This window comes from Peromyscus maniculatus, chromosome 7 (assembly GCF_049852395.1).
Source record: "Peromyscus maniculatus bairdii isolate BWxNUB_F1_BW_parent chromosome 7, HU_Pman_BW_mat_3.1, whole genome shotgun sequence".
In the NCBI taxonomy this organism is placed as follows: domain Eukaryota; kingdom Metazoa; phylum Chordata; class Mammalia; order Rodentia; family Cricetidae; genus Peromyscus; species Peromyscus maniculatus.
Genome location: NC_134858.1, coordinates 38,848,764 through 38,861,461, shown reverse-complemented (window position 1 = coordinate 38,861,461; position 12,698 = coordinate 38,848,764). Strand labels below are relative to the sequence as shown.

Genomic DNA, 12,698 nt, shown 5'->3' with positions numbered 1-12,698 from the left:
TCTCACTTCAAATTCTTTTTTTTTTTTTTTTTTAAATGGTTGGTTCTTGGATCAAATTAGATGCAGGTGCTTAAAACCCAAAGCAGGGCCGTTACAGATTAGCTCTTCTGTGGAGCTGGCTGCCAAGTCTGAGGCCCAGGTGTTTCTCTTCTCCCTTGTGACATCCGAGAGCACCCCCAAGGATTGGGTGGGGCACATCAAGATGGAGCAGGAAGGGACAGGAAGAGGGAGGGGCTGTGGAGGGGGGTGGGTTCGCTCAACTTGAAACTCTTTATTAGTCTAAGAGTTGGTGTTGGCCAGGTAGGGTGAGCTCTTCAGGCTCAGAGGCAGGTGCTCTGGGATGGGTTGGTCTTTAGATGGCTGGCCGAGCAGGCTTATTCCAGACACTCCTCAGCAGGCACGGTGGGACAGGATGGCTTTGGGTTTGGGGAGGCCTCATCTTGCTTCTCAGTGAGGCACCTGGAGCTTGTTGGTGTCCCCACAGGTCTAGTAACTTGTAGCGCTCCAGTGTTCTGAAAAGTCAGTCTCGGAGCTGGTGCCTGGCCATGCATGGTGAATGAAGCTGAGAACACAGGCGTTCAGAATGCTCCAGTCAGAGGCAGAGAAAGAAAGGGGAAAACCAAAGCCACACGGCTAGTTTTTCTGGGAGGCAAAAGTGACCTGAAAGAATGGCTCCTTACTCAGGAGTTTATATCCTTCCTCAGCTTTAACAAACAAACCGGAAAGCTTAGTGTCAATCTCACTCGCTCTCAATTCTGAGAAGTTCAAAGTGAGTGTTCCTTATCAGTGTTAGGTCTGCCCATCAGGAACCCAGGCTCTTCCTATCCTGTTAACTCTGTTTGCCTGTAGGGCATTGAGATCTGAGTTGCCACCCGTGGATAGGGAAAGAAAACTGGCCTGTGTGGTCTGGGGCTGGAGTGGTCCTTAGGATGTTTTTCAGAGCCTCTGCCTGGAGTCGGTCACAGGGATATGCCTTGCTGTCTCAGTCAGGACAGGAGTCGATGGTGGTCTTCAGGAAGCAGACAGAGACAGTAGCTGGTCACGCTGTGACCTGGTGGCTTATCTATGTCCTTACCAGACAACATAGACATGGCCCCTCAGACCTCGGCTGGCTGTTTATTCTGGTTTTATTTTGCTAGTTTGCGAAACTAAAAGGCTGGGGGGGGGGGGCGGGGGCGACTGCTGCAGTAATCTAAGGGCTGGCTACTTCCTTTAGAACCGGGGAGCGTTTCCGTCTGTGAGACACTTCAAAAATAAACGTGAAGGCCAGGTGACACACTCAGCTGCCTCAGCTCTGAGGCTGGGGCAGGCGGAGCATGAGCGCTAAGGCTCCTTACTCAATGAGACCCTGTCTCAAAAGACCCCAAAGGGCAACCAAAAGTAGAGAAATTGTGTAAGGAAGCCGTCCTTTCGTCTTTCATCCTTACCTGAAGCCGAGTCACGATGTCCCCTCCCCGACACACTTGTTTAGAGAGAAGTTCAAAAAGCATGTGGCCTTTTGGCCTGTGGGTTTAAAAACATATTTTTTAAAATAATTTTAACATACCGGTCCATGTTCCTGAGGCGCAGTCTGATGATGCTTCAGTGTGTGTGTGTGTCCTGGTCAGATAGCAACACATCCCGGTAATGGTCAGGGAACCGGGCGGTCCATCATCACCCTTGAGTATTTAAAATCTTCTCTGTTTTGAATACAACGGACTGTCGTTGTCAACCACCGTTAGTCTACGGTGCTATAGAACATTAGAAGTTGTTCCTTCTGATTGGTGAGGTGGCTCAGGGGGTAAAGTTACTCATGGCCAAGACACACAACCTAAGTTCAATTCCCGGAACCCACGTGGTGAGGGGAGAGGCCTGACTCCAGAAAGCTGTTTGTTCTCTGACCTCCGCACATGCTCTGTAGCACACACACACACACACACACACACACACACACACACACACACACACTACATGTAAATATGAAAAAAGCTGTTCCTTCCATCCATTCCCTGTCCCCCATTAGCTACCTCCTTTCCATGCCACTATTCCTAGCCGATGGTGAATTTTTTTTTGAATGAACGGGAAGTTTCCGGGTTTGGTTTACAGTCTCACAAGTGCACATCACACGTACGGAGTGATGTCACCAGGCATGAAATGAAGCGAAGGAGTCGCTTGTGCAGTCACATCTCAGGGAGATACATCCACAGTGTAACTGAATGTGGGGAGGGTTGGTGTTTCTTCTTGGGGAAGGTGCTAATGGGCGAGTTTGTAGAACAGTGAGAGGAGGCTGTCCTGACTCCCTACCCCATATCTCAGCCTCTGAGTGACAGAGGTGGACAAGGAGTCTTGGTTTGGAATGTGGGTGGCTCTCCCTCACCATGGGTCTTGATTTCCTTTTGCTCTCTTTTAGGTCAGCCTGAATGACTCCCACAATCAGATGGTGGTGCATTGGGCCGGGGAGAAGAGCAACGTGATCGTGGCATTAGCCCGAGACAGCCTGGCGCTGGCGAGGCCCAAGAGCAGTGATGTAAGTATCTCCGTGGTGCTGGGCCCTCCTGGGTGCCATTGACATACCCTTCTGATCCTCCAGGTTGTCATGCCAGAGGGAAAAAAAATAGCGGGTAATTAGAGAATGGATGGTCTGAGCTCTATGACAGTGAAGAGATAAGGAAAATAATGCTTGTGACCCTTGCATACAACACAGGGTGGAGCCGGACAAACAGATGTGCACAGTGTGGGATGGCTTTTGTGACGTCACAGGTAGTCTGCACTGAGAGCTCCACAAAGTGCCAAAGAGCACTCCAGGGCAGAGCAACTTGGAGCTGGTCCAGATCCAGTTAAACTGGTCTGTCTTTTCCATTTGCCAACAAGGTTGATGAGCTGTTGACAAATTCAGTCTCTTTCTCCTTTACTTATATATTATCCCTTTATCAGTATATATATTTATGCTCTACCTATATGTCTTCTATATATCTGTGTATCTATCAATCATCTATCTTATATCATCTATCTTCTCTTTATCATCCTCATCTATCATCTATCTATCTATCTATCTATCTATTTATCATCTATCTATCTATCTATCTATCTATCTATCTATCTATCTATCTATCTATCTATCTATCTATCTATCTATCTATCTTCTATGTCTCTGTATCTATGTATCTGTCTATCTGTTGTGTGTGTGTGTTGTTGCTGTTACAGGGTCACAGTCTCCAGTACAATCTATAGTTTCTGTAGCTGTCTCTTGGCTGGCTTTGAACTCATAGCGGTCCTAAAGCCACAGTCCCTTCAGTGCTGGGATTGAGCATGAACTACCATGGCCAGATGACACAAATTCTCTTACACTCTTAATTTCCACTGTTTTTGTTGATGATGTTGTTTTGGTTAGATGCTTTGAAGAACTGAAAGAACTCCAGATCCAGGATGAGAGAGAAGCCACCCCCAGGGTTTGCTTGTTTGTTTTTGAGACAGGTCTCACAATGTAGCTCTGGCTAGTCTGGAGCTTCCACTGTAGACCAGGCTGGCTTTGAACCCACAGAGATCTACCTTAAACCCACAGAGCTCCGCCTGCCCCTGCCTCCCGAGCCTTGGTATTAAAGGCATGCACTATTATGTTGAGCACTTCCAAGTTCTTTATAAGGAAAAGAATGTCTTTTCCATTTTTCTTAAGTCTGTGGCCTTGGGCAGTAGGCCATTTCTGCACCTTTGAAAGAGACAAAGGCTCAGGAAAGACCGTCTGTCTCTGACTGATGCTTGGTCAGGGGTAGAGAGGCACTAGGAAGCTGCAGAAATACTTCTCAGGGCTGTGGTGAACAGGTCCTTGTTCCTGGAGGCCATGCAGGTTACTGGACCAGTACAGCCAGATCTCCTGACTTCAGCAGAAGGTTATAGGTCTTCTGTTTTATGCTGTGATGCTGGGGATGGAACTCTGGGCTTGGCACATGCTAGGCAACCTCTCTACCATTGAGCCTTTACCCCTCAGCCCAGAGGTCTCTTTGTGTAAAGTTGCTAAGTCTTACCAGTTAGCAGCTAAAGTATAGTTCTTACAAATACCATGTGGCCAAATAAAAATCTAAGACTAGGGTCAGAGCTGGTCCTTGGCTTCAAAATCTGTGGTCCAGGTATCTCTTTGTGGGTAAAGCAACAGCCTCGGAGTGGGTGTCTACCTTCTTCATAAGGGTGAGGCTACGGCTAGAACATGCTGTATCCCGCTCCCCCCTTCCCCTGCATTCTGGTCAGAAGATCCCTATACACTTGTTTTAAAGGTACACTTATGATTCATGGATGTATATTTGGTGTTTGAGAGCCCCCTGTCTATGAATATACTACCTGGGTTGGATGTATTCAGAGGGAGTTTTGGGATGTTTTCTAGAGAAGTTGATTAGGGCAGCCATAGTCAGGGAGGCTTGAAGGAAGACTGGCCATCCGCTGCAGAGCTCTGCCTAGGGAGCATTCTGAGCCATGGAGCATGAGATAATGCAGATAATGGCTAGTCTTGGTGTTTTGCTTTTGAACAAGGCTGGACTTGTTTGGGGCAACAACTTAGGCTGATTTATAAATAAATATATTCAAGGTTTGCAAGCAGTAGCTGTGGTCACACATGGGTGGCTGTGTGTGAATGCCTGCTGCCCTTGGGATGCTCTGTAGCTACCTGTGTACGTGTTTAGTCTAGTACTCGTTACTAGGAGTCCCTTTTAGACACAGAAGCCACCTCTGTGCTATTCTATGTTGAGAAATCTCTAGGATATTTATGCATAAAAATAATCCCTTTTCCAGGAAATATTTGTCATTGCAAAATAGGTAAACATATTTAAGCAATGTTTTGTGTATTTGAAGGACATGTAAATGGGCTTAGGGGCACAAATGAATTCACAACAGGTCACTTAACATGTCAGTGATGGAGTGGGGACGTGTAATGAAAATGTAGGCCCAATCATGACTTAGAATTACCAGAAGGACCCATTTTTTCTGTGTTAAGCACTGAAAGGTCACATCTCAGACCCCCTCAGTCTTGTGTGAACCAGGAGCGTTGACCACCCAAGTACTACTGGCCTATTCAACTCAGCTCTCACTTTGTAGAAATGTTGGACTACGTGTTTTGAAGAGCTTGTTGGCCATTTGAAATCATTATTCTGGAATGACGTATGTATGAGAGAAGACTAAATGGAAAGGAAACTTCATGTCCAGAGTTAATAAATAGAGATGGCAGAATTTTCCTCCATCCGTGTACAAACCGCATTAAAGAATTGGCAGCCGAAACTGAGATGTTCGGATGTGAAAAGTTAGTGCAAAAATAAACTGTGACTCAGAGGCAGAGTCAGTGTCGCTGGTGAGGGAACAATCCAAATGTTCCTTAAAGAGGACTGGAAGCGTGGTTCAGAAAGCCCCCGTCTGAAGGGAAAGAGCTTGCATACAGGTAAGGGCCTGTGTGAAGGACAAAGAATGGCCGAGGTCATGAGTATTCTGTGTGTAAACAAGGGTGGGCCTGGACCCTGAGATCCCTGATGGCTTGCTCTTAAGCCAAACCAAACCAAACCACCTGTCATCAGTAACCAGCAGCTGAGGATCGTCTCCTGCAAAGGCCATCTATTCCTGCCATGGGTTGATGAACCGCACCAGAGGATGTGGTTTATCTTGACTCGTCCCGGATCTTTATTTCTGCTTTCTGATGATGCCTTTTAGAAAGTACTCATGTGCCACCTAGTACGGTGGTGACACAGGCTTGTGACACTAGCACTCAAGAGGCTGAGGCAGGGAGATTGTGAGGTCAAGCCTAATGGGGGCTACAGAGTGAGTTCTGGTCTCAAAACTACCCCCACCCCCAAAAGCCCCAGACAGTCAATCAACTACCAGCAGGAATAATGAAGTATTCAGGTGCAACATAATTAACCAAAAATGCTACCGAGGGACAATGTCCACCAGAGGATCAGAATCAATCAAGATGCCGTGAGTAAGAAGACTCATTCTTCTTGTCCCTACACTAGTGTGATATTGTGATTGGTTCTCTTCTGGATCAATGAGGTGGCAGAACTCCTATCCTTGCTAATAGCACAGAGAGCCTCTGACATCCCAATGCTTGGGTTCAAATCCTGGCTCTGCCTCTTCATAAATAATCTGACTTTGAGCTACATAATTTATATTATCTTAGTCTTTTTTTTGGGGTACTATAACAAAATACTTGGGGCAATGAGCTTGTAAGGAGAAAAAATTACGTTGACTCACAGCTTTAGAGGTTCTAGTTCATGATTATTGATCCCTACTGATTCAATTCTCTGATTGGGGTACAGTGTGCCGCTCAGTTAGGTGTAGTGCAGTGGTTAATTAAACAATTGCCTGGGCATACAAGGTCCTGGGTTTGATTCTCAGTACTGCAAAGCAAACACCCCCCTATTCCCAAACTTTGCTATCTGTGCTGGTTAGATTTTTCGGGAACTTGACATAAGCTAGAGTCATTTGGAAAGAGGGAACCTCAATTGAGAAAATGCTCCCGTCAGGTTGGCTTGAAGGTTCATCTGTGGGTGCATTTTCTTGGTTAGTAATTGATGTGGGAGGGCCAGAACACTGGGCTGGTGGTCCTAGGTTGTATGAAAGGCAGGCTGAGGGGAACCATGGGAAGCAAGCCAGTAAGCAGCATTCCTCCATGGCCTCCGCTTCAGTCTCTGCCTCCAGGTTCTTGCCTTGAATTCCTGCTTTGAAACCCTAACCGTAACTCTTCGTCCCTAAGTTGCTTTTGGTCAGTGTTTTTCTCACGGCAACAGAAAGCAGAGGAGAATGGTGCCCAAAGTATGGTATGTAGGTCATCCACAGGAGGGTTTTCTGGAAGCTGCTTAGAAATTCAGAGCATCAGGTACCATCCCAGATTGTTTTTAATTTTTAAAATTTATTTTTTATTTTTTCATTTCTTTTGCTTTTTTTTTTTCTTTGGGGCATGCTCTCACATTGTGGTCCAGGCTGGCCTGGGACTTTCTATGCAGCCCAGGTTGGTCTTGAACATTTTCTTTCTTCTTGCCTCCGCCTCCCTAGTCCTGGGATTATAGTGTGAGCTACCATGCCAGGTTTAGACTTCTCTCAGAAACTGCGTTTGGCCCGTGTCTTGCTTGGGCATTTGTTAAGCCTGCTAAGATTATAGGAATATTATAAAAGGTTTGAGACAGTGCCAGGGGAGGGGATGCCTTCTGACATTTCCGTGTTTTCTCCTCCTACCCTCCATCATTATTATATAATTTTGAACTACATGGAACTTCACTTCAAAGGACCGTCCTTATGGGTAAGGAAATGATCTAATTGGGACCCTGGGGCACTTGAGTAACCCTCCCACATTAGATTTTTTTTTTTATTGTTGTTCTTTAAGGAATAGTGTCATATTGAGGTCAGAGAGGACTAATTAGTGGAGAAACCGATGTCTGGAAGAACACAGACTGTGCAGGCAGCAGACATCGAGCTCAGAGTGTCTGCTCCAGTTTACCTGGGGATGACAGTGGGCAGTGAGTCAGCAGCAGCATGCTGCTGAGAGCAACAGTCAGCCCCAAATAGAATTTGTAATTGGGGTGCAGAACAGAGACTGCAAAGCCAACAGCGCTCCTTAGAGTTAACTGAGCCCTCGGAGGCTTTCGGTGTGCCGTCAGTGTGGAGGGGTAACTGTGCCCCAGCCCTGAGCGTAGTCTGGGCCTGCTGAAGAGAAGTAAGAAATCGCAAGGACGGGATAAAAATAGCTTGTTGGAATTGTTCAACCTGGACAAGGCAAGGCAGGTCGATGAGTGATCTGTGAGATCTGTGATAGGCTTCAGGCATAGGATGGGTCCTTGTCAACCCCCTCTTAACCTCTATTAAGTGTCAGACCCGTGAGGCAGTCGGGCTTGTTTGCAGGTGTCATGAGGAAGAGGTTTTATTGCCACCTGCGCTGTGGCAGCCCTGCGGCTGAGACTCTCAGGAAGTCTGTGTATTCTGCCTGCCTAGGACTTTTCTCCCCGCTGGCTAGAACTCCCGACATTAAGTGTAGAGGAGTGGACCATTTCCGTGAGGTTTTCACGACTTGCAGAGTGAAAAGACAAGCAGGCTTGGAATCTCAAGAGACTGGCAAGGCCTGAGCACTTACCACCCATGTGACCCTGGACTAGTCATTTCCTCCTGTGAAGCTTAGTTTTTATTATCGCAAAAGGAAACGGTTACAGCAGATCCTCTGTGTCTGCAAGCGCTACATCCACGATCCTACCAACTGTGAGCTGAAAATGTGAGGGCAGAAGGTTGCATCCATTCTGAACATGAACAGACATTTTTTTTCTCCATTGTCATTGCTAAAACAATGCAGTACAAACAAGTATTCATCCACATATTACAAGACATGTTGTCTTAATTATTATAAGCCGTTTAGAGATAGCATAGAGCATATGGGAGAATGCATGTAGGTTCTATGCTATTTTTTTCTCAGAGACTTGAGTGTCCCTGGATTTTAGTATCCATGGGGACTCTGGAACCAATCCAGTGTAGCTACTGAGAACTGTCTTCTCCATGGCTCACCAATGAATTCAGTTCACTCTCTTTGTTCCTTGATTCGGCTCATTCATTTACTCGCTCTTTGGTTTATAATCCTATTTATTCATTACAGATGTCTTTGTTGACTAACTGGCATGCTCTAGGTACCCTGAAGCTGAGATTTCCTTACCAGATTTATAAGGAGGAAGAGGACCAGTGTGTAGGAGGTAATATTACATACCGAAAAAATCCCACTTTGATGTAAATGTAGGATCCCATTTGTGCCTCTCACAGTGGATTATCACATCACAGGATTTGGGATTTGGAAGGGGCCTTGCTTAGGTTCCTTTTAAAGAAGCCATTAGTTTGCACTGTACAACTCCTGAACTTTCCTGGGAAACTCGTGTCTATACTTGGCAAACAGAATGCAAGAAGTTCTACTTGGTCTTTAACCCACTCAGGATAACTATCAACCTGCTAGCTGGTCACAACCGCCTCTGTGGCAGCACCTTCCTGTGAATAGCTTTTTTCTGAGATGACCCAGTTAGAGGCAGAGACACCCTGCCTCCCTTAGCCTTGACCTGTATTAAATGGTAGTGGCCCCTGCCTCTCTGTTCCCTGTGTACAGCCTCCTGCTCTTTACATTTTGCTCATGGCCTCATTAACAAGCAAGCATTCACACATTTACAGGCCCATCCTTGTCTGATGACCATGTCTTTTGTTAGTCTCTGGTGCCCAGTGCTGGACTTGGCTCCTGTTAAACCCTCAAGGCTTATTTGCAGTTGAACCAAATGGGTGGAGAGGGCAACTCAAAAGTGGAGATGGATTCAACTCTGGGTTGAGTCCAGCCAGTCTCTCCTTGGAAATTACCTGCTATTTTTCTCCCATACTTTCCTCCATTATCTTTCCCATAAATAATTGGAAAAAAAATAACAGTGTGATACTCACCTATCAGGTTTTTTTTTTCATCCTTTGATTATATTGATACTCCATATCTATCAGGTAGTAAAGTCTAGGTTGAAAATACCCTACAGTGTCCATCTTATGACGTGAGATAATAGTAGTTTTGAGATTGTTAGCTTGAGGGCAGGCAACCTGGGTCAGGGTCCTGCTCCCCAGGTTTCTTTTTTCTTTCTTTCTTTCTTTCTTTTTTTTTTTTTTTTTTTTTTTTTTTTGTCTTTTCGAGACAGGGTTCAGGTTTCTTTTTGTATTTTTCGTTTAGATTTATTTTATTATTTATTTATGTGTACGCACATGCATGTGCAGGTCCTTGCGGAGGCCAGAAGAGGGTGCTGGAGTTCCGAGGGGTTGAAAGTGAGCTCCCTGATGTGGATGCTGGGAACTGAACTTCTTTTCCTCTGGAAGAGCAGCCAAGTGCTCTTGACCATTGTGCTCCCTTCAGCCCCTTCCCTTGATGACTTTCTAGGCGGTTACCTTGGCAAGTCCCTAATCTAACGAGACCCATGGTCTTCTTTGTGAAATGACTTTGCAATGGTGCTCTCCAGGTAGGGTTGATGTGCAGGTGACCCAAGCTCATTCCCGTGATGGGATCGGCATCATCTCTGTGCATATAGATGGAAGTTATTTTCACATGGTGTCTCTGTGGTCACCACCACGAGCTAGGAGGCTGTGGAGAAGGAAATCTGCTGGCAGGGTCCAGGATCTTGCTGCTGCTGCTGCTGTGGTCTTACAATGCTGTAGAGTCACAGAACCCTAGAGTAGGAGTGGTCTTCTGCTACTGATTGTGTGCATATATATAAATAAATATGTATGTGCATACACTTGTGCTAGGGGTTGAACTAGGACTAGTGTATACTAGACAAGCGCTGCACCACTGAGCCTCCCTGTCCCAGCCTGCTGGCATTTTAACCTCGCTGCACATTTTCTCACTCAGCACCTTCCCCTTTTCATCTCACTGGAGGCCGTAGATGGGTTGCTCTCTTCGGGTACAGAATGCCATCTTCCTGGTGGAAGGAGGAAGAATTCAATTATCCTGATTACCTTTTGGGGGACATTTCAACAGATGCCGAAAACAGATTTTCAGCCCTTTCCTTCTCAGAGTGCATTCTGTCCGCGTCTGGACCAGACCACTCCAGCCAGCAGGAGGAGGATGTTTCAGTGCTGGCCAACTGCTCTTGGGGCTTGATCCTACCTCAGAAGTGAGCAGACTTTGTGCTCCAGGCTCAGGGGTGGCTGCCTGCAGAGTTCTCATGCTTTCTACCTCCCCGGCCCGCCCCAACTTTGAGGACAGTCACAGAAGACCCTGCTTCCCCTTGGTGGGTCATGTGATGTGAATCAGAAGTTCACGATAGCATGGACTCCTGGGGAACCATGGTCTTTCAGGATCAGGAGCGGGAAGCTGGGATGTGGAGGTGTGGTTAGAGGCCGTTCTGTTCAGCATCTCATTGACCCTTTTCTTCTCTTTTCCTTCCGTGTGTTCCAGGTGTACGTGTCTTATGACTACGGAAAATCATTCAGTAGGATTTCAGGGAAGCTGAACTTTGGCGTGGGAAACAACAGTGAGGCAGTGATCTCCCAGTTCTACCACAGCCCTGCCGACAACAAGCGGGTAAGGAGAGCCTCTGGCTTCGGGACACTGCATTCTGGGAAGATGGCGGCACTGAAGGGGGCTGGGCCTTGGAGCCCTTTGCCCTGGCTCTAGCACACACGGGTTGCCAGCTACTGTTCTCTGTCTGACCTGGGACAGAATGCAGTTCTCAAGGTGGATCTTTTGCATAATCAGATCAAATTCTGGTCAGGCAGGATTTCTGGACAAACAAGGTCAGGTTCAACCACGGAAAATCTGCCAGCCAATAAATTGCCTGACACACTGGTGGCTAGAGCATTTCTCAGGTACATGGTGCTGATCCTGGGCCCTCCAGGAGGGGCTGCTGACCTTTTGATTTTGTTGGTGTTATCAACGTCTTCCTGCCTTGGTGTGTGCATGTGCTCATGCACGGGCATTCCTCTTTCCCTCTTTTCTGAACCTGTATGGATCTAGAAAAGAAACTCCAGGAAGCAGGGATGGCTGTGCCTCTGTTGTCCTCCCAATTAGCGGTCTTGCTTCCTTGCCTCTCTGACCCGCACCCCCAGACAGTTGCGTTTGGAGAGAGTGTTGACCTTACTCCTGGGCTACAGGCAGGTGGAGCTGGCAGAGCCTGAAGGGAGCCTGGCAGCCTGCTGGGCTTTCTTGCTGTTTGGTAGCTCTTTCCTCTGGGGCTTCGATTGGACCCTGTGTTTCCAGGGGTGGAGACCTCATAGGTAGAAAAACCCCTCAGCAGTAAGAGCTTCCCGAGGCGAGGGAAGCTGCAGCATTCTGCTTATTCAGAAAAGACCCACTGGGCCCAAACTGGATCTTCCCAAGGTCTTGGTGTTGGTTTCTCAGGTTGCCTTGGGCCTCCCAGCTGAGACTGCATTAAAAATATTAAGCAACCCATGTGGTTACCCTGACCAGTGGGATGGTCTCTTTAGTTGCTGGATTTGTGGAGACGGTGTCCTGTCATTCTCTACCTTCCCAAATCCCTCCCCTCCATGTCCCTTCCCCTCCTCCATGAGGGCATAGCCACTAGTGCTTTAGGAGAAAGCACTTGGATGTTTCCAGGCAGTGGCTGTTTACCAGATGGTACAGACCACTAAAACCAAAAACCCAAAGACTAGTAGAGTCGCTACTGCTACCTGCTGGGTAAATAATCAGTCCTATCTGATGACCTATATATACACTTCCCAAGGGGAAAGCAAGGAGAAACTGCAGGAACTGCACCCAGGCTCAACTTCCTCTGGCCTTTATTTCTCTCCTCCTACCGCTGCCTTGTGACCAGTCAGATTGGTCTTGAGGGCTCCCAGAGGTTCAGAGCAGCCACTTTCTTATGAGATTATAAGAGGAACTGGCTTGCTAGGGAGTTGGCTGCTTCTTCCAGCGAGTTCTCCATGTTCTGTGCTCCCCGAGAATCAAACTACGTTTAGAATTGCTCGTGTTACCAGGGTGTGCTTACCCGATGGTGGTGATTGTCACCACGAGCTTTCCACTGCATCTCAGAGCGGACTCTGGCCCAAGTCTTGGCCTGGAAGCCTCCTTCACCACCCTGGACTCTCCTGTTTTTTCAGTCTTCCCCTTGCAGCTCAGGGCCCAGATGTAGGCAAGTTGTGCCTTCCTACCCTTTCCAGGTTATGTACAGCTGCATAGACCAAAAGGCTAAAGACAGGAAGGGGGCTTTGGGCTCCTGTGAGCACATTTAGAGCAGGCC

The 12,698-nt window shown here is 47.2% G+C and overlaps 1 protein-coding gene across 1 annotated transcript in view; it reads left to right on the top strand.

Annotated features, from left to right (window-relative positions):
* Sorl1 (sortilin related receptor 1) overlaps positions 1-12,698 on the top strand; it is a 171,488-nt gene that overhangs the window by 15,178 nt on the left and 143,612 nt on the right. The window contains exons 2-3 of the mRNA XM_006981235.4: positions 2,390-2,506; positions 10,898-11,023. Of these exons, the coding sequence (XP_006981297.3) occupies positions 2,390-2,506; positions 10,898-11,023 (243 nt within the window). The remainder of the gene's footprint in view (positions 1-2,389; positions 2,507-10,897; positions 11,024-12,698) is intronic.